This window comes from Ammodytes marinus (assembly GCF_949987685.1).
Source record: "Ammodytes marinus genome assembly, chromosome: 8".
NCBI lineage: Eukaryota > Metazoa > Chordata > Actinopteri > Uranoscopiformes > Ammodytidae > Ammodytes > Ammodytes marinus.
The window spans coordinates 11,930,066-11,952,403 of record NC_137212.1 but is presented as its reverse complement, the minus strand read 5'-3'; the positions used below and the strand labels follow the sequence as shown (position 1 = coordinate 11,952,403).

The window sequence follows — 22,338 nt, the reverse complement described above, 5'->3', positions numbered from 1 at the left end:
CTCGTCAAACCCACGCTGTTCCTGCCGAGGGTCACAGGCTGACCTTGGAGCTGTGGAAGCCATGTTTACCACAGACCCCTGTGTTGAGGCGACAGCTCTGAAGCCTGCTGCCTTTCAAACCCACTGTTCAAGCCGCGGAGAGAGGCTCAGGTTTTAGTTTGGACTCTTAGGTTTTAGAGAGATGCAAACATTTTGCCTCGCTACTATAACTTTAAACCATCAGTACTAAGAGGATAACGCCGATGTATTTATGTACTCTTGTGTCTTTATTTGATTATAAAATATCAATGACTTGTTATACATTATTGGTGAATTGGTGTTTGGTATATATATAACATGTCCAAAATAATGAGAAGTGTATCAAAGCAGCATCTTAAGGGTTCTTACAAGCCATAACCCCCAAAGTATTCCTTTTATAATGGTCTTTGAGCCGAGCTTATGTTCTCCTATTTACACTATATCACTGACATCAATGACAATTGACAATATCGGTATTGGTTCATTTCCAGTAGACCAGAAAATCCATTAATGAACTTGACTCATCTCTCAGCACTCATTTTATTTACAGAGAAAAGAAGAAAAAAAAATCACAAAGCTCTGTTATAGTGATAAACCCTTCAGCTTAGGTTTCACATCCCTCCAGCAAACAGCCAGGCTTGTTTCCATGTAGGAATAATTAAGCAAATGAACCAGAGTGTGTGTTGATATGACTCTCCTTAAACGCGCATGATTTGGTGTATAATATAAGCTATCATATCTACACCGAGAATATAGATTAGCATATTTACAGCACATACAGCCTAGACACTCTCTCGCTCTCTTGTCTTTTACTGTGCGCTGCTCTGTGTGTGTGCGTCTATGTGTGCAAGTGAGTGTATATAAGTGTGTGTGTGTGTGTGTGTGTGTGTGTGTGTGTGTGTGTGTGTGCGTGCGTGCACAGATTCTCAGCAGCCACCCTTGCCCCCACCCCTCTCATTAATATGTATGTGTTCTGAGGCAGCTAGCGAAGACGGTGTGTTTCTCACCCGCTGATTAATGCTGTCTGTCAATTACCTCTAGATCCAACCGTGCTGTGGAGCTTCCCCCAGGACCACACAGACCAGGTTGGAACACACTCACTCTCTCTGCTTTTTCATTCTTCTCTCACTCTCTTCCTTCCTTCCTTCCTTCCTCTCTCGCCAAATCTCTCTCTCTCTCTCTCGCTCCTTCACTGTTACAGACAACCTCTGCCTCCTCCTCCTCGTCTCCCATCTCCCTTCCTTGCCTTATGCCCTCACTCACCCTGCCATCCTGTGGTAACCCCCCCCCACCCAACACCTAGCACCACCACTCTCCTCCCATCCCCATCAGTACTTTCTCTCCTTCTCTCTCACTCCTCCTCTCCCATTTTTCTCTATTTCCCTTCCGTCTCATTGTGCGTCTGTGGCTGGTAATGAAAAGCTGTGAGCAGGTCTTCAATAACTGACGAATCAGTAATTATCATGCAACCGTGACAGGAATGCACACCTCTCTTTTCCCTGTTCTCTCTCTCTCTCTCTCTCTCTCTGTTTGTATCTCTTGCTTTCTCTCTCATTGTTTTACTGTGTCTGCTTCTCATTGTTTCACATTGAAATCATTATTGGCTTCGTTATCAACCTAAAATCAAAATCTGCAGCGGTTTTGCCACACGTCATGCCACACCACGTTCTTCCTTAACAAGTGACAGGGTGAGTATCGCAGGGTTCTATATACTGCAGCCTCTCCCACTGTGTCTGTTTGGTTAAGGAATCACATTGAATGATGAGGACATGGTTTAAAGGATTATGCCAGTTATTATCGACTTTGATCTCATATGTTAACCTTATGTTGATTTGAAATAATATTGTATTCAACAACAACAGAAAACAATGGCTTAGTACACGGAAACATTGCTAATTTAAAATGCGACAGGGCAAGACACACGAGCAGACTGAAGATTACAGGGTTGTAAACAAACTAACAGTTTACAGCAAACCAGATTACATAAACCACTTTATGGAGTCAACACAACATTTGGTGATATCCCCCTTTTTTATGATAAGTTACTCAGTTACAGTTGGTCAAAGGAAGTCTATAACTTCTAATGGTTGTTAACTACTTACAGTTTGGTTATATTTTCCGCGTTTGCATTTGTTCTCTAGAGATTAAAATATCTGATTTAGCAGATTGGTATCAAAGACAATACTGACTGTAACATTCAGTCAGTCACGGCTGCATGGCTACCAACTGTTTTTTCCAATTTGACCCCTGTTCTCATGTTAATTCACATAAACATGATTCCAATTAGTTCCAAGTGTTAAGTTTTACTTAATGTGGGAAATTTAGTACATTGGTATTGACAACAGAGTAGCCAAAAAGGTGTTTGAATGTGACATGCATAAAATTGGAGGATGGGCAAGTGAGGTGTATTAATTATATGTGGGTCTGGGTTGTGGGGATGTATTTACAGACAAAGTGGAAATTAATCTCAAAATAGGAAAATAATTGCTATCACTTGAAAAGAGAGAGACCTGGATCTCTGAAGTAAGAGGTATGCCTAAACTGCGTACTTTGTGTCAAATTAAACATCTGTTTGGTACAGAGAACTATATTTTGTATAATTTGTCTAAAAGAAAGAGGTCCCTGTGTGCACAAATTAGGTCAGGAATTCTCCCTTTACACATTGAGTCAGGCCGGTGGGTGGGCACTAGCGAGGAGAATAGGCTGTGTACTTTTTGTGAGCTTGAGGAAATTGAAAATGAAATTCATTTAATTTTTTATTGTCCGTTTTACCACGATTTGTGATTAAGTTTATTCAAGAAAGTCGATGTAAAAGAAGTTCATTATATGTGTGATACTGATATGTTAGCTTGGCTGTTCCAATACAGAACTTTTTTAATTGCTGACTTTATTGAAAAGGCGTGGGCAAGGAGGAATATGTCTCTTTATGTTTAGTGTTTTTTTTTGTTTTTTGTTTCATGTTTGTACTACACACTTTGTGTAGTTATAGCGGTGTCTTGTAATCCTGTGTGGGATGGGCCACTTGTGTGGCATGACACGAAAATAAAAATATCATTCATTCATTCATTCATTCATTCATTCGGTATTGGTTTAGTATCTGCTATTGGTTGATACCCTAAATAGAAGTCATTTAAATTAGTGTCAGGATAAAAAGTAAGATTGGTGCATCCTTAGTTTTCTTTAGGTTTTTTTCCAAATGCTTATTGAATAATGGCCCACTTACCTCATTGTATTAGTTTTACTGCAGTTATCTCGATGAGTACATTGTTATTTTTGCTGATAGAAATTATGGCCAAAACTATTGAATAAGAGCCAAATGATCCTTTTAAGCCCATTACAAATCATATCGGCTGTCTCAGGGAAAGACAAGGTGTACACGCAAATCTTTGGAATAATTTGAATTGATTTTTAATTTCCCTTTTGTGCAAAAGCCCTGCTCTTTACACTTTGATAAATACACTACATCAGCAGGGGGTCTTTGTAAAACGTATCTCTGGCTTCACCTTCAAAGAACCAACTTGATCAAAACGATCAGGCAGCCTTTAATAATATGTGTATTAATCTCTGTGTGGCACATTACTCACACATTCGCGTCACGCAGTGTGTGTGTGTGTGTGATTTCTTTACTGTCAGTTAGTTAGTCTCTTAAGGATGACATAAGGCCCGGGGGGAGGGGGGGGGGGACATATTACAGCACCATCAATGCGCTGAGAGAAGAATTGACAACTTAAAAAAAGAAGAAAAAAAACTAAAAAACTATAGGGTGAAAGACAACAATATGTGCTAAATGCTAAATGTTCCAAGACATCAGCCAAGCCAGTGCGTTTGAGTGGAGGAACGACAGACTTCCAGTGGTAGACACTGGGAATTGAAGTGATGGAAAAGAGAGATGACATGAAACATAGATAAATGTACTGTAAACAGTGTATGTGTTGACATGGTCTCATCCTCTTTCCCCCACCACACACACACACACACACACACAACCTTACTTTTCTTTCATTCTGTTACGGACCAGATCGTTTGTGTGGATAAGATGGCCCTTAAGATGGCTAGTTAGCGTGCTGTGTACAGAGGGATTGGCCCTTTCCCCCGTATACATAAAGGCTGTATTCACGGAGCTCATTACCAGGATTAGGGATCCTTTCCTCCTTTGTGGGGCTGAAGGCTGGAGTCCTCTGTAGCCACAGACTCTGTCTCTTTCTGGCCAGCATATGGCAGCAGCAGCCAACAGTCTCCGCAGAGGGGGCTCCGAGCTCTGAAGCAAGGCCTCCTTTTGTTTAGGCCGTTATTGTTGCTCAGCGTAATGACATTTGTAGGCCGTAGGATCGGGGTGGAGGGGTTAGTCTACCCCAGGGGAGAAAGAGAGAAAGAGAGAGAGAGAGAGAGAGAGAGAGAGAGAGAGAGAGAGAGAGAGAGAGAGAGAGACAGAATAACGGGGAGAGGAATGGAAGGAGGGGGGGAGAGGCAAAGACGTGTAGAGAGACAGGAGTGTGGATTATGGAAATATGAATTGATTTTTTTTTCTGTGCCGTGGTAGAATAGAAAGCTCAAAGGAGAACAGACTGCAAGCTGGCTGGCACGCCGGGGTGGTGCTGGGGAAATGTGAAGTGAGAGGCGCTTGCTCCCTCTTTCTCTCTCTCTCTCCTCTCTTTTTCCCCTCCTGCTCCCCAGATTCCTCCCTCAGCCCCTGAGACTCGTGATGCCCTGGTCATTCGCATGTGCCACTTGGATAGAGAGGGAGAGATGGAAGGAAAGAGTGAGCGGAAAGGGAGGGCAAGAGAGAGGTGGCTAAAGCATATATTTGAATCGCAAGAAGGGGCTTTTTTTTTGCAAATGAAGCAGACAGATGGAAATCTGTCCTTTTTCCTCTCAGATCTCATCCCAAAGTTGTGGAAAAAACTGAGCAGACCTAAAGCGCACGTACACACACGCACACACATACACACAGAAACACACACACACACACACACACACACACACACACACACACACACACACACACACACACAAAATGGTTTTGTCAGAGCTAACCATATAACTAGATGGGCCACTCCTCTGTAGGGAACAGAGGATAATATGATAAACACTCAAGCAAGTTCCACAAACGACCATATGAAATCTTACTGGGACTGTGAGAAACTCCACATAGTATTTAAAAGTATCACTTGCATAGAGACAACCTTCTGCAAATTGCTACTTCCATGCCCAACACAAGCCTTCAGGCCATAACATATTTAACAGGCACCAACAGTAAGATTGTATACATCACTTGTTTGATTATTCATTTTCTAATATGTATCTGTCTTTCTCTTCATGAAGTTAGTTAGTGCTGTCAAGATAGCATTTGCCTTTGACAGCTGCTCACTCTTACTTGATTGAGTCCATAGTCTACCTAGCTCTTATGCTTTTATAAAATCGTTTCTAACTGGAAATTTGATTAGAATTTGTGTGGCCTGTTATTTTAACTTACAGTAGGTGCTTATTATTCCCCTCCATTTTTTTCTTATAAGGATGAAAGTAACAAAAGGAATATCGGTAAAATGCACACAGAGATGACTTTGTTTGCTTTATTTTGATATCAGCATTATGTGTCATTCTTGGCGTTGTGTTGATCTTTTGCTTATATATATATATATATATATATTTATATATATATATATATATAATATATCTTTTCATGACAATCTTATCTGATATTTCTCGCCGAAATTGCAGGATTTTTTGCAAAAAAAAACACCAGCCACGTTGCAGCATTCAAATCCTGAGAGAAATAAAGGAAATATTAAATTATACATATTGATAAGATTTTACACTAAGGCCTCCTCCTCGCTCTGAACTAACATTGATGTTAACTCTCTATGGCCATTCATTTAATACAGACCCTTTGATCTTCCTGCTACATACTGCACGGAGTTGACCATACCACATGCTGTTTTTTCATGTATTCCGAGGCTACATTAGGTTTAATTCAATTCTAAAATGAAATATCCATGCTTTGCTATACATCGCCATGTATAACCAATGTGTGATATTTATTGCATTCCAGAACTTGTGTATTTAGTAATGTACTTCACTGGAGCAGAGTGCCCCAGCGTCTTAACGTAATGTCATATCATCCGCTTGTTGGCAAATTCATGTTAATTCACTTTTATATACAGTACAGGCCAAAAGTTTGGACACACCTTTTCATTCAATGCGTTTTCTTTATTTTCACGACTATTTACATTGTAGATTCTCACTGAAGGCATCAAAACTTTGAAGGGACATATGGAATTATGTACTTAACAAAAAAGTGTGAAATGACTCTTAAATAGGTCTTATATTTTAGATTCCTCAAAGTAGGCACCCTTTGCTTTTTTGACAGCGCTACAAACTTGGTGCTCTCTCAATGAACTTCATTAGGGAGTCACCTGAAATGGTTTAGCAAAGAATTCCACATGTGTTCATTCAAAGTTTTGATGCCTTCAGTGAGAATCTACATTGTAACTAGTCATAAAAATAAAGGAAACGCATTGAGCGTGTCCAAACTTTTGGCCTGTACTGTATACCTTTTTATCAAGTGTTACTTTCTTCTTTGTTTTTATGATCTATGACAGCGACAGACTAAGGGATAGTTTGAATGGCTGTTAAACCTTGTTACCTAAGGATGTACTGCAGAGATATAGTTATCACATTAGAAACATGTGAAGCACACATACCATGGCCTCCGGGTCTAAAAGCCAATGTGTCCCTCACTCCAACGATGAGGTTATTTCCGCAGTTGGTCAGTTGAAATTGACACATTTTGTCAGCTCTTTTGCTGCTACTGCGGCCAGTTTTGTGAGGCTGTAACAGCACGGTGCAATGTATAGGGAACTGAGGGATGAAAAATATGAAAATGTTATGTTTGTGTGTGTGAAAAGATATAGGTGTGTGTGCGTGCGTGTTTTTGTGTGTGTGTGTGTGCGGTGCACATGTATTTGTGTATGTATGTGTGTGATGTCTCGGCGTGTCACAGGGTCTCGTCTTTCCCCTTCACTGCACCCTGACAGCGGTGTCAAACAAGGCCTCATATGATCTGTGTATGTCTTTGAAAATATGTGTGTGTAAGTGTCTGGGTTGATGGTGTTTTTATTCTCCTTTCTAACCCTCTTCACCTCAGATCCCCGGGGTGTTCCGGGGTCTTGCCTAATGGACAGTCTCGCCCCGCTAAGCTGGCCTTTTGGCTCGGGCACTGAGCCGGACGCCTAACTAGGGCCCTTTTTGTTGCTCATGGGTCCTGATTGCGCTGACCTCCGGGCTGGCTTCCTGGGAGAAACAGGGAAGAGGAGAGCAGGGAAGCGTTTTTACGCCCCGCTGCTCACATCTCGCCAGCTTCGCACACACAGCGACTGGTATGAAAAGAAAAGTGCTGCTGTGTTATGGCAATGCAGTGAAGAGCTGCTTTAGTTTCCCAAGCTGCAGCCGGACAGTAAGGGATTCACCTAACAGATGTATTCATCCCAACAATGTAAAGATGGCAACAGACATTTTAAACACACACATATGCTCAAACTACTGTTGTGGTCGGTTTGAAACAGTTTTTTTTCTCAAATGGCAACGTTTAGAGAACCGAGATTTAAGAATAGGGAACAGGGAGATTGTTAGTCATGAGGTTAAAGGTTGTTCCACCTTGTGTTTTTAGTTTCATATCGAAATCTTTAATTCTTCATCTATTTGGCAGAGCTCTTTGTTGAATTTAACAAGTGCAAGTGGCACCAGTGTGTGTAACACTGCGGTATGTGTTCTCCAAAATGTACTGTATATTCCATTTTTGCCTGCTGCCAAGCCCCCTCAGTATTATGGCTGCAGTCACAGAGGAAGAAAGAGTGCATCCACACTTGGAAACAGGTTGTCCCTGTCAACCAGGAGGCTTATATTTACGGTATCAGTTGCCAGACTTACCCCAACCACATGCTGCTGTTGCCAACAGAGCTATCACACACGTAACGATGTGGCTTAATTGGCGTGCATTTTTCTTAACTACACTACCGGATACATGGCACGACCAGCAGCCAACAGCCAGAGACTGAGACAGAAGCAATGGAGGAACAAATAGGATGTGGTGTAAAAGGAGAAAAGGATGGAGAGAGGGAGGAGGGGATGAGAAGGAGGAAGAGGAGGCTGCAGCGATGACCTGACCCCCTCCGCTAGATTTCATGTACATCTGTCAATGAGTCGTCCACAGCCAAATGTTTAGGAGCCAGTGTTGCACTGCTGCTCCCCTGCTGAGCTTCAATGTATACATTCTTTGTGTGTGTGTGTGTGTGTGTGTGTGTGACGGTGTGAGTGTGTGATGCCATGTGTTAGAGGCAGGCCCACATCAGGGTGCATACAGTCGAGCTAAGCCCATTGGGAGCTAAAAGCTTAAATAAGGAAATCCCCCCCTGGCTGCTCTGTGTGTGTGTGTGTGTGTGTGTGTGTGTGTGTGTGTGTGTGTGTGTGCGTGTGCGCATACACACACACACACACACACCCACACAAACACAAACACACGTTTGCTCTCTCTTTCTCCTTCTCTCCCTCCCTCTCCTCCTGGCACGTCATTAATGAAGCCCATGCTTGTATGTTTGGGGCATATGCAGCTCTCTTGGCCCAATACTACTGTGTGCGTGCGTGTGCGTGCGTGTGTGCGTGTGCGTGTGCGTGTGCGTGCGTGTGTGCGTGTGCGTGTGCGTGTGCGTGTGCGTGTGCGTGTGCGTGTGCGTGTGCGTGTGCGTGTGCGTGTGCGTGTGCGTGTGCGTGTGTGTGTGTGTGTGTGTGTGTGTGTGTGTGTGTGTGTGTGTGTGTGTGTGTGTGTGTGTGTGTGTGTGTGTGTGTGTGTGTGTGTTAGGGAGTGAGACATCTCCCCCTATCACATGGTAATATATTCAGTGGAAGATCTCTGCAGAGGCATAATACTGCCGCTCTCCCCTGTCTAAGCCCATCTGTGATACGTAGAGAGGACATCAGCGGGACAGGTTATTAGCACTGGAATAATGCACACTGTTATTGTTGAAGCCGCATACTTATTCTCTAAGCAATATGCCCCCTCACCCCATAACATAAATACGTCCATTGTGGAGAAAGCAGAAAAATAAATGAGTGCAATACAATGGATGGCATGTATCATATCCCGGTGGAATGTTTTGCTATTGGAGGTGACTCATTAACAGCTGATAGAATGACTTTGGGGGCTGGACAGTAGGGGGTTAAGATAATGTTATCCCTCTTGTTAACACAAATTATTGAATTATTCCTGCATGTGCATTAGGGCCTAAAGAGAGAGGGGAAAAAATAATAATCCAAGCAACATTTTACCTATACCCTTATTAAACTTGAGCAAGGACAACTCGGACGGGTAAATGCAATGGCTTCTGGGATGCATATTAAAACTTAAGGGCCTTTATTTTGTCCTCGGTTAAGTCATCCGGGATGTCCTTGAGGGTCCGGAAGTGCAAATAAAAAAAAAAAATGACAAATGTATTTCAGAAAAACATGGTTTCTTCTTCTTGCTATAGAGGTGGCATATATACTCACATATGAATATCAGAACACAGAGGCATGTCAGGTGTTGGCATGTGCTTGAAGAGGCCAAAAGATCAATCTGACACCTACAACACCTTCTGGAGAATGGCTCCGGTAACACGGGAGCGTTGTTAACTAAAATAACCTCCCTCGACACAGACGCTCTGGGGTCACTGGGAACAGAAAGTTGCCAATGGGGGGATAAAATAAAGAAAAAAAAAACAAATCAAATCTAAAAAGATAAAACTCCCTCCCCTGTCTCCCTCTCATATCAGTTGGGCAGAGTGAGCAAGAATGTGAAAATGCAACGCCTCGTGTCAATTTGAAAGTGCACCTCATCGGCTCATGTGTCCCCCCCCCCCCTTCTCTCTCTAGCGATATCTTCTTGAGAAGCTCTGTTGCTGGCACAGAGCGCGGGTCAGAATGGCAAGCCGGCAGCATACTATTAAAGCCTAATGAAAGAAATCTCTGCAGGGTCTGTGGTCTGCAGCAGTCCAGAGGGGGCTGTTCCTCCTGCCTATTGTTCTTCTGCTCATCTCCTCACTACTCTTATTTCCTCTAAATCTGTAGCCGTCTTTGTCTCTCTTAAGTTGTTGTCTTTGCCTTCGTCTCATTCTTTATCTTACCCGAGTCTGCATCGAACAATGTTTTCATTCCTTAAAATGTGTTCAGCCGACCCTTTCAAAAACGAGCTATGAGTGAGATGAGGCTTCTGTGTCCTTTCCGACTACTTTTGGGATTGCATGTTTTAGAATAAACTACTACATACTAATTATATATCTTACCGTGAAGCCTTTTGAAATAAACAGACGTTCGATTTCTTTTTCAATGTATGGTCTTAGTTTACCATTTTATAATCATATATGCAGGCATCCCTCTGATTAACAATACAAATAAAATAATGAATTTACCAGATTGATCCCCATCAGAGAATTTTGTTTATTTATGGCCCCTCTGCTGGAAGACCATGAGTTAAGGGTCACCCACAGAAGTCCAATCCATAATGGTCCCTGTAGAAACAGGAAGTTGTTCCGGAAGTTTGTTGTTTACAGTGCATTAGATCACAGGCTTACTCTGCCCCTCCTTCTGAGTAACAGTACTGATAATGCACATCAGTTCATCAGTTATGTGGTGCCAAAAATGAACATGAGTAATTTTTTTTTTTCACCCTATTTTTAATCCACCAGCCCCGTCCATTTAAGATTTCATACCCATCATACATTTTTATTCTGCATTATTTATTTTCTCCCCTCTCTCCCTCTGAAACCCAAGGCTCAGCTGTCCTTGTGCCTTTTACACATTGCAAATGAATGCATATCCATGCAAATTCTTAAAAAAAAGAAAAAAGAAAGGCTGAGAAATTTGAATATTTTGCTTAAAGCTGCACCCAGGTCGACCCTGCCATTCGGCATCTGAAAAGCAGTGTGTCTGTTTGAATACTGAGGATCTCTTCTTTGTCATGTTCGCCAGAGGGGCTGGGTGAGCGAACAGCACCGGCAGGATGGGCAGAGATCGGCTGGGTAGCTGCACACAGACAGACTAATTGGGGAAAGGGGGGCCGGAGGGGGGGGGACGAGGGGTGTTGGTAAGGGCCAGCAAAAGGTGGGCTATGCAGGATGGGGGGAATCCAAGAGGACGACAGGGGGTTTTGGAGGGAGGTGAAAGAGGACAGAGAGTGGGGGATGGAGGGAACGAGAGAGAAGAAGGAGGAGGCGAGGAGGTGATGAAGAGGGCACAAGAGCGCGCGGGTAGGAAGAGGTGAAGGAAGGGTGAGTGGAGACGCTGTGGTTTCCGGCGCTGACGTGTTGGTAGCCCTGCTGCTGACTGTGTGATTATCCTGTTGATAACTATAGTGTCCCTGGCTGCCCACTGCAAACCACTGCAGCCCTAACACTCCAATATGCTGCACGTTTGACACATATGGAAAAGATTCTGTAGCACTGCACACAAACCTGTTGTCTTAAGTTATTAAACGTGAACAGTGAACTGGTCGCTCCCAACATGCTCCATGTGTTAAAGTGTGCGTTTGTTTCCAACAGAGCAGGCACCGGGGGGGGGGGGGGGGGGGGGGGAGTTACTGTCACATTCAAATACAGTTTGAGCGGAGGAAAAAAAAAAATATTGAAAGGTGGCATATTGTGTAAAAGTATTTTTGGACTCCCCCCCCCCCAGTGCACAGGGATACAACTGCAATATGGAGTTGCCATAACATGTGATCATAATAATGATCTAACATAATTAAGATGTAATGAATTTTGAGTAGAAATTTTGATAGAAAATAAAGATTATATGTAAAGGTGAGGGAATCAGTACTGTGTAGTGACACAAAAGCACAAAAAACATCTCTCAAGGTCCACTAGCTTTCTCTGGGGACTTTCAAACACATCTTCTGGTCTTCCAAATGGGGGAAATTTGCTCAGTTGTATTCATGTAGGGATTAAGATGAATGGGAACCAAGATCTGGCTTAATGGGTAGTTCATCTGGCCGTCTGATGTGTAGGCAAGTTATCTGACAAAACGTACTTACTGTATAACTTGACAGAATATTTATTTGCTCGGTTTTCTGTTGTAAACATGAAGCTTCCAGATTCATGTGCATACATGTTGGCCTAACGTGTTATGCAGCAACATTAATGACGTCAGCACACAGACAGTGAGTCAAAACTATTTACAGTTCACAGCTGGAGAGGGGTTGTTATCTTGGAGACAGAACCGTTGATGAACTGTACACATCTACACATCAGCTGAACCACGTGTGACACTGTTCAACTGTAGTTCACAAATTGCAACCTCATGGAGATGTGCAGATGTGCATCATACCATGTTTAAAATGTTTGAACGTGTTTTACTACCTTCCCCAAATTTAATTGATTTCTATCCATCTGCTATGAAAACTCATCTTGCAAAAACTTAACTTGAGTTAGGCAGTACATCACAGTGAACATCTTGCCTGCATTACTTTGAGCTCTGTTATTTTTGTGTGGTAATTCAGTACAGGCTTTGCAAACCGGCCACCTTACCAGAAAATGATAAATTTACTTTGAGCCAAAAAAAAGAAAGAAAAGAAAGCCGACAGGATGTGAACTGTGATGGATTATACAGTTAAGAAAAAAAAGAAGAAAAAAAAGCTTTGAAAACACAGTGGACAGTAATGAAAGTTACATGTGAATTGTAGTAATGGGCTAACACATGCAAAACCTCCTGATATAGTCCTTTTTAAAGTCTGCTTCTACTATGGGTATACCAGTGGTACATTTACACATTTTCCCTGCCACCAGCCTCCACTGCTCCTCCTAAAACTACAGCCTGTACAGCGGGCTCTGGGGGCCAGGCTGCACTGAACTGGGTTGAGTTACACTTGGTAGCTAGCTAGATTGATCCGCCTGCAGTAGCCAGGGGAATATAAAGCAGGGCAGCGGCTTAAAGTCTGAGTCCCCCCAGGGAGGAGTCCTCGCTGCATGGGGAGAGGGGCATGAACTGAGCTGCTTCTCGCTCCCTCCCTCCATCCCTCCCTCCCTCCATCCCTCCTCCTGCTGTTGTGTCCGTCCATCGAATACCTTATCCATCTCTCCTCCCTGATGACATTCACTCTTGTCAGTCTCTCTCGCTTTGCCTCCATCTTTCACTCCCTCACTCCTTTTTCTCTTAATTTATTATTTTCTGCATTTTGCCCTATTACTCCATCCTCATTCCCACACTGTGCTGCCTCTCTCCTCAATATTTTTTTGCAAGCATATGGGGAAAATGAATATTAGCTCATAAAGTTCACGCCCAAAATGAAACACCATTGGCTCATGCAGAGTCGAACATTACATCCGTTTATGAGAAAGACACTCTTTACAAAAAAATTAAAATTAATTGTGCACTTGATGTGATCTTAAAAGCTGTTTTTCTTCTCTTTTGGTGAGGTGAGTGACAGACAAGCCTAGCCCACACAGTGTGATCATGTCATGTGTCAAATCCACCAAGTACCTGCTGTATGCCTCACCTATCAACCACCACAATTATGTCTAAAAGAATCAGGACTAAAAGTGAATGTTGTTGGGCCTATTTTTTTTAAGAGCTAGATTGTCGCCCGGTACTGTGAAGTTGGTTGCTCTTCCCTGCTGTACTGTTCTATACTGCAGAGGTACGGTGCAAAGCTGCACAGTGCCGCTGTTGTACTGTTGTGGTGCAGTGATAGCAGGATTCGTCCGCTGGGGGAACCCAGAGTATTCTGTCTCGCTGAGTGATACCCCTGTCTCCACTCACGATAAACATTGCACGCACACACACACACACACACACACACACATGCACCCATACACCAGTGTCTGCCAAGCCCAGCCTAGCAGCAGACCCCCCTCCCCACTCCCCCTCGCAAAGCTGCAAATATATTAGCTGCCTCTTTTTCTTTTGTCTTGGGAAATGGTTAGCAGGGGGAATGTTTGTGTGTGTGTGTGTGTGTGTGTGTGTGTGTGCACGTGTGTGTGTGTGTGTAGCGCTGGTGGTTGGGAGATTACTGTACTAAAAAAAAACAGAGGAAGAAGAACAGCCCCCCCCTCTTGGTGCCGTTCCTGTTAAGATATCCCTATGGTATAGGGCCCAGTCGTGAAGGGAAAAAGAGCTACAGATGGGAAGAAGAGTTGTCAGTGATACAGGTATGATGTAGGAAAAACGACTGCCGGATGAGGAAAAGCAAGATTATGGCTAACATATTACATACAAGCGGTCTGCACGTTAGAAACACTGTCAGGCTCAGTACAAAGGGTCTATACATCCACATTTAAAAATAAATAAATGATAATTTACCCCTATAGTATGTAGCCATAGGTTGTTTGTTTTGATGTTATTCACTTAGGATTTGACATATGTCTTTGTTTATTTAGATTTACTGTAGGTCTCTGAGATCTATAACAATGTTGTACAGGAAGACACGGAGATAGACATCAGGTGAATATAAATTAGATTTTTTGAAATGATTTGTGTGAACACTACACATTCAATTCTGTTTGCATTGTCAATTGAATATCTTAAAGATTTGAGACACATAGCCAGAAAACCGTTTTGAAGGCAGCACCTGTGGCTCATTTTGTAGACTAGAATACAGATTAATTTGTGATAAGTTGTAGCCTTAAATATATTAGAATTAATTGATCGATTAAAAAAAAAAAAAAAAAAAAAGGTAGATCTGGTCTGGTATCGAAAGAGATATGGTATGGTGTGTTGAATGGCTGAAGACCGTATGGTGTCAGTCAGTATACCTTACTGGTACACACACTGAGGTATATGTGGTGCTTAGGACGTGTGTGTATGTTTATATATAGAACATGTCTGCTGCTTCTATGTCACATTATGCACACATACAAGTGCATCACTCCCCACTGGTCCTGTATGAGATCAGAGCCTCCACAGCCCCTCAGACTGTCACTCAAACGCAGACAACTGATGTGGGCGGGGCAGTGACAACTCTCAAATCTGGCAAGTCAAATGTTTTTATTTGCAGGGAAAGAGGAAAAGAGTGCCTGTGTATACGCATGTGTGCTCATGTTTGTGTGTCTTGTTTGGGTTTGTGTGCCATATGCAGTGCACTAGGGAGGGCTCTCTGGAACATATTGGTGTGCGTACATAGTGGTTAATAATAGTAGCAAAAGCGTACAGCGATGGCAGCTCTGATGTGTGTGACAGTTTTACAGCCTCACACGCCAAGACACAGACACACACACACACTCACACTCAGTCACACTCTCACACACACACACACACTCAGTCACACACTCCTGCAGCAGAGACGGAGACCTCCTCTGCCACCAAGTCCTCCGTCTTCGTTGAGTTCAGCATTTTATCACAGATCCCGATATGTAAAAACAATCTCTTCCCACCCAACATGCTTCACCCCTCTTGCATGCTCCATATGTGGGCACATAAGCAAACATATAGCCGAGCCATCCACCCACACACTCACACACACACACAAATGTACATGCTTAACCACCATCTCACATTGAATTCACAAAGCCCTTGAAGCAGGCAGGCACGCTCATACGTCATATACTCAAATGCACAAATACACATGACACACACATACACCCCCCCCCCCCTCCCCCCTCCTTCTGTCATTGCTCATTGTTGCTGTTGCTTCTTGTCTGTGGCGATGGTTGTGTTGTGCTTGAGTGGCAGGTTTAAGTTATGATAAGGAGGGGGGAGGGAGGGGGTAAATCAGTGAGGAATCAGCGACTGCTCCCTGCGGCGAGGTCTTAGCAACAGTAGGCAGCCGCAGCAGACGGCACCCAACCTGTCGTCCATAGCAGTCTCTTGGGGGGGGGGGGGAGAGAGACAGACAGACAGACAGACAGACAGACAGACAGACAGACAGACAGACAGACAGAGAGCATCAATTTCAGGCATCGGGCATCTCCGATAAGAAAGTGGAAACAGACATTGGGTTCAGTGGTTGAGCTTGGCAACAGGAAGAGAGAGGCGCCAGAGTGGAGTACATATCCACCTAGTCCCCAGGTTGACAGAGCCTGGCTAAAACTGAGAGAGAGACAGACAGAGAGAGAGAGAGAGAGCAGGAGGACAGACGGCTAGAATGGACCTGGTTTCCCATGGCGCTCAGTCACGGGCCAGGTTAGCAGCCAGGCAGACCGGGGGGACCCAGTTTTTGCTCGGTGGCCGGTCTGGAGCGGCTCACCCATATGGTGCTCCGCTCTGTTTCTGCTCCCCGTCTAAATCCATATGCCGCTGGTGGAAAAGGTGCACCCCCTCCCTCCCACCTAGCTTCAATAGCATGCCGACGACCATGGCCCTCCTCAGACACACATGCACACATGCACACACACACACACACACACACACACACACACACACACACACACACACACACACACACACACACACACACACACACACACACACACACACACACACACACACACACTCCAACCCACAAGGGAGGTGTTGGGAGGTAAAGCCCCGAAGGCTTGTATCCCCCCTCCTACCTCTTAACCCCTCTGAGCTGCTTAGCCCATTGTCACTACAATCTGCCACCATAGCCTTGGTGTTGTGTGTGTGTCCCTCTCTCTCTCTTTCTGTCTCTCGTTCTTTCTTTTCTCTCTTCCTTCATCTTCTCATTTCCATTTGGCAACCGATAATCGATGAACTTATTAACTGCTAATTATTCAAGCTGTGGATCGAGGTTCCCTCCCCATCTTTGGAAGATAAAAAAACAAAGGGGGGAACCTTTCCACTCTGTTCTGCCAAATGAAGTGGTTTTTATTGCCCATTCATTTGGATTAAGTGCATTTAGGCTGCAGTGATAAGGATGTGAAGACTTTGTTAGATTGCTATCAGCAGCGTTTAACATTAATCCTCGTTTTGTTCAGCCAGTTAATAGCACCCACTTAGGGGAAGCCCAAGAGAGTAAAAAAAAAAAAGTTTATATTGAAATGCACGGTCGGTTATTATTATTTTTTTTCTGTGAGGTGTGTTCTTCTAAAAGAGCGTGTGTGTGACTCTTTCTCTGTTCTGGTTTTCTCAGGAGGTCCTTCAGACGATACCAAAGTTCTGCTTCCCCTTTGACGTGGAAAGGTACGATTCCTCTCCCTCTCTGCTTCCCTGTTTTACACACACACACACACACACACACACACACACACACACACACACACACACACACACACACACACACACACCTCCCATACTCAGAAAATGTGTACACCTAGCTCTCCTCCCACCCATAGAGACACATGCATTTGGAAAAAAAAGCAATAAGACAATGTGTATTTCATGCATCACACACAGTTGTGCTTTGTTATGATTCCCGGGTACAGTCAGATGACGATTTATGAGACGTCAAGATTGAATGATGAGTGTGTTTGTGGCCTCTCTGGTAGTAAACCCCAATACATCTGACATTTTCCTGCTTACAATGTGAAGTGACTGTGCCTACAAAGGACACAGCTGTGGCTATAAAGAATATTCCCAAAAATCTAAACGTTGCGATGTTGAGGACAAAAAAAAAGGTGACGATCAGTTTCATTAAGAATGGTGCTGATTGGGTGATCAGTGACCTGCCCACCTGGATGTTTCCTCCCCTTGTGGCATGTTTATGAGTGTGTTTGTGTCGTGAGTCCGGCGAAGTGTGTTTTCCTAAACATAATATCGGTCCGATCAGGCTGGCGGCTGTCTGTAAAGTACCGGCCTCTTGTTTTTTTCAGCATGGAAAATGACACGGTAATATTCCCATTGTAAAGACAGAGGGGTGTGGTGGTGGAGGGGTGATGTACAGGCTTTTTTACTGAAGCTGAGCTGCTGCCATCTAGTGGTGCAGGGACGTGCAATGTTTCTGAAATGTACCTTGGGGTTAGACTTTTTACGGCTTTTTAAGCAGCCATAGTGGAAACTATGTGACATTAGATTTGGACCGTGACTGGAGATTTAGCACATGGGGACGTTTGGTCTGAAAATGATTGTGTGGGATCCAGCTACGCCAAAATTCTGTTTTGTTTTATTTTTTTCAAATTTTTTTTCCAATTTACATGATTTCATTCTTTTACTGCACCCTATTGTATACAGTTGATAAGTCGTTGTATGGTTTTGGACATTTGTGTGACGTGTGAGTGTGTTTTGTGTCCTGCCGCAGGGTTTCCCAGAGTCAGGTGGGGCAGAATTTCACCTTCGTCCTGACGGACATTGACAGCAAACAGAGGTTTGGTTTCTGTCGACTCACTCAAGGCTGCCGGGTCTGCATTTGTCTGCTCAGGTAACACACACACACACACACACACACACACACGCTCACAAAATCGTATTTTGTTAACTTAATATTTATTTTGTGTTAATCGTTCATAATCATTTTGTACTTATTACGGTAGTTGAATGTAACTGCATTATTTAACACTGGTTATCATACACCTTTATTTTTTTATCTTAACTGACTTCCATATTAAACTAATTTCAAACGAGAGACAAATGTGCTAAAAGTTAAGCTGAACTTCACAAATCCAACCATGAAAAAGTCCTTTTCCCATTTTACGTTTGAACCACAATCAAGAGAATGTGTGGAGAAAGGCTTGTTCAAACACCAGTGTCTTTATTTACTTGTTCAAACAACCAACATCGGGTCTGTTTTACTATTTTTAAAATGATCTAAGGATCTGTCTCAGAACTTTCTTTTTTTAAATATCTGCATTTATTTCTAAGTGCGCTGAAAAAACCTAATTTTCCAGATCTTAGAAGTGAACACAGATTTTTGAAAGACTTCACACAAAGCTGCACTATGCCAGAATAACAACATTTGTATTCTGGTCTGCCCACACAAATATGTTAGTGATGTGGCAATGATTATCCAAAAGTTTAGCAGTTTTTTGATATTTCATAGGTGTATTTATCCTATCACAGCGTATATAAACGAGGACGCCAAGACCCAGGGAAATTGCATTTTGTTCGCATAATTACTCCCCAACAAAGGCTATTATTGTTTAATTCCCATGTAATTGCATGTTGACACAATGTCTTTACAGATGTAATTACCTTACCATTACAAAGAAGGATCACTCCAGTGCTAATCTCAGTGGACGGGCTCATGCACTTAAGAATAAACAAAGAAAAGAAAATGTACAATATAGATCAGTTTTTAAAGAATGTTTTCAGCAGTTTAACAAACAACACACTGGAAAAAGGAGCACAAAGCCTTTTCTTTTAGTGTAAAGCAGCAGTCATGTAAGTGCTGCTCCCGTGTGTGTGTGTGTGTGTGTGTGTGTGTGTGTGTGTGTGTGTGTGTGTGTGTGTGTGTGTGTTGATGGACAGTCGTGGGTTTGTCGCTGCCCTGATGAGCTGCTGTGAAGAACAGTGTCCCTCCTCCCCACACACCACCCACCCTTCCCGGCCAGCTTCCATGGCCTTTGTTTTTCTTTTCTCGCTCTCTCTCTGTCTCTCTCTCTCTTCCTCTCTTTCTCTGTCCCTCTCTCTTTTCTCCTCGTTATTCGGTTACCGCCACAGTGCGACAGCAAAGACGCTTGGCCCATAATTATGCATGAAGCTTCACTGCCAATTAGCAGAGGTTCCCCTGTCCCTCTCGCTGAGTTAGACATGCTAATTCATTTGACATATGATGTATAAAATTCATTATGCATTCTGAGTGGTTTGCATGGCTTGCTTCAGTTATAATAAAATAACATATAGAAAGTTATTTTTTTTTTATTCAAATTGTTTGTGTGCTCCCTAGTTAAGTTTTTTTCTTTTTTTGTCCTGATCTTTTTCCTTCTTTATATATATATCTTAAGTTGTCCCACTGTGTCTGGGGAACATTTGCAAAAATATTTTAAAGCATAAAAAAAACAGTTTATGTATGTGAATGTGTAAAATGTTGTTCCTCAAGGTCCCTTTTATTTTTTTATTTTTTTGTTTCTTATTCTTTTAAACTGTTTTTAATTCCACCATATTATTTATGCACTACAGTGTTAAGGAAATGACAGCAGATTGCTGGTGTTAAAATAAAAACATATTTTTATCTGAAAGAAAAACTGAAAAATAAAAATACAGATAATTTCATTTGTTTATTTTAGAGAATTATCAGTTAAAATGTGTCTGGTTGAAATGTAAAAGCCGGGAAGGTCCGGGGCCCAATCGCTTATTTTCATTTAATCTTATCATTTTTCCACGGATATAAAACAAAAAGCAATTAAAACGGTTGGCGTCTCAGTGATTGTTGAAGTGCTGGGACTGTAAAATTGTCACCTCTGCTTACGGGAGGAAGTGCCTTAATGAGTAGGACACTTTTATGTGGAAAGACCTTTTTAGTCTCATTGCTTAAAGCCGTGGATGAAAGGCCACGCTTCCTTCAGGCAAAACTTTGAGAGAGAAAAAAAAAGACACACACACACACACACACACACACACACACACACACACACAAAGAAAAAAAGTATAACTGTTCTAAAGCTGCTGTTCAGTTGTTGACTGTTGTATTATTTGTCTTTCACATTTTCTCTTGTACACATGAGTTATTTAGAGATTGTGTTTGAATGGCCGAGGCTTAAGGATTCATTTCAAGGATTATGTACACTTAGTGGTTGCGTAGTGGTTCGCCGGAGGACACTTCCTTCCCTGTACTTAACCCCTTAACCCGCCAAAGCAAAGGTGTAATGAAATCTAACTCTGCACCTTCTACAGAGTGTAGGATGATTTACGATTACAGTCGCCTGCGCATTAAATGAGATTTAAGACTCATCTAAGAATCAGGAGTACATGTAGTACTTAGTACCCAACAGGTAGTTTATGGCAGCAAGAGCCACTGATATAAGTGCTTCAATATAAAGAGAGATAACCAAAGACTTTAACTACTGAATTTGTAAATGGTGTATAACATTTCAAGATTATTTGCCTTCATATTTCAGCCAAATCTGTTTTTGTGTTTAATCCCATCCATAAATAACATGGTTAAGTTCCAAAGTAACTTCCATGGCCCTGTGTTCCGTTAGATATTTCCCCTTCTGTTAGGTGGTCTGGAGAGCGCCGTGAGTGGGCCGCACATTAACTGGTCCATTCTTTTGAGTACATGGCACTTCGGAGAAGACGTGTGTATAAAATGGCAGTAGAGATTGCGGGGGCCCCCACGCACTGAGCACGCCAGTGATGGATGCCTCCTTCTATCGGAGGGATTTGTGAAGCACAAACAGATCTGAGCAATGAACTGTGACGAGTAGGAGTATCTCTCTGAGCTTTCCAAACTTTAGCTTTGCATCAACATAGAGAGAGAGATAGAGAGAGAGACAGACAGAGAGAAACTAGAGTGGAGGCTGGGGAATATCAGTAGAAAAAAACAAAATGAAAAAACAATACAACTGTAACTTACGTTCATTCTATTGCGTTTGGATAAAGCATATATATATAGATATACATCTATATATATATATATCCCTTTTACCTACTGTAAGAGGGATGTTAGAAGAATATTGATCATTTGCGGTTGGCTGCCTTCAACAGCTATCAGCATTCTCCTCTAAAACAAAGGATTTACAGCACCTTGTGTAATGACTGTGAGATCTGTGAGGCCTGACGGCTGCTCTGACAGCGAGAGTCCTATTTACATCCACTTCAGCTGTGAAAAATGAAGGATTAATGTCCAGAAGCCTGGCTTTTTAAACACAAGGAAGATAATACAAGGGCTTTATGCCCCCCCCCCCCCACCCCACCCCAGTCATTTTATCAGTGTGAACTTTTTGTGTAATGTAAATTGACCCCATATGCAGATATATGCGCTGTACGTGGTTTGACGTGGCAGAAATAGGTCTTCCAAGTTGATATCCGGTCAGCACTTGAATTAACATACGCATGCTTGACTTAGTTCCTCCTGCGAGTATGACCTGATTGCGGTAAATCTTCACACAGACGTCAAAATATTGGCATGCTAAGAGGCTGATTGTTTCAGACTAATGGTCACTCAACCTCTCTGATTGGTGCGCTTGGCTGCACCTCTCCAGCACCTCTCATTGGCTCCCCATGCGGATTTAGCGATATGAAAAATTTGCATTAGGGTTCACTTTATTGTTTTTCTTGTTGTCTGTTAATTCCAGTCTACAGAGCAGCCAGTGACCCATGGCCTGGAAACTCCTCAGTCTCCAGCCAACTGCCTGAGCAGGACTTCACTGGCTTCTAAACCCACACACTGTTTAAGCTCTGACAACTGTATTTATTACACATCCAAGTAATAAATATTTAAGCTTTGTGTCATATTTTTTATTTGACATTTATCTCCCCGAATGTTCAGTTGTTCACTCGCCTGATGTAGTGAGCAAATAAGAATCTACG

General features: G+C 42.7%; 1 protein-coding gene across 2 annotated transcripts in view; it reads left to right on the top strand.

Annotated features, from left to right (window-relative positions):
• Positions 1-22,338, top strand: part of dennd1b (DENN/MADD domain containing 1B) — a 101,182-nt gene that overhangs the window by 18,433 nt on the left and 60,411 nt on the right. For both annotated transcript variants that reach the window (XM_080032741.1, XM_080032740.1), the window contains exons 3-5: positions 1,060-1,103; positions 17,066-17,115; positions 18,170-18,289. In XM_080032741.1, coding sequence (XP_079888867.1) covers positions 1,060-1,103; positions 17,066-17,115; positions 18,170-18,289 — 214 coding nt within the window. The remainder of the gene's footprint in view (positions 1-1,059; positions 1,104-17,065; positions 17,116-18,169; positions 18,290-22,338) is intronic.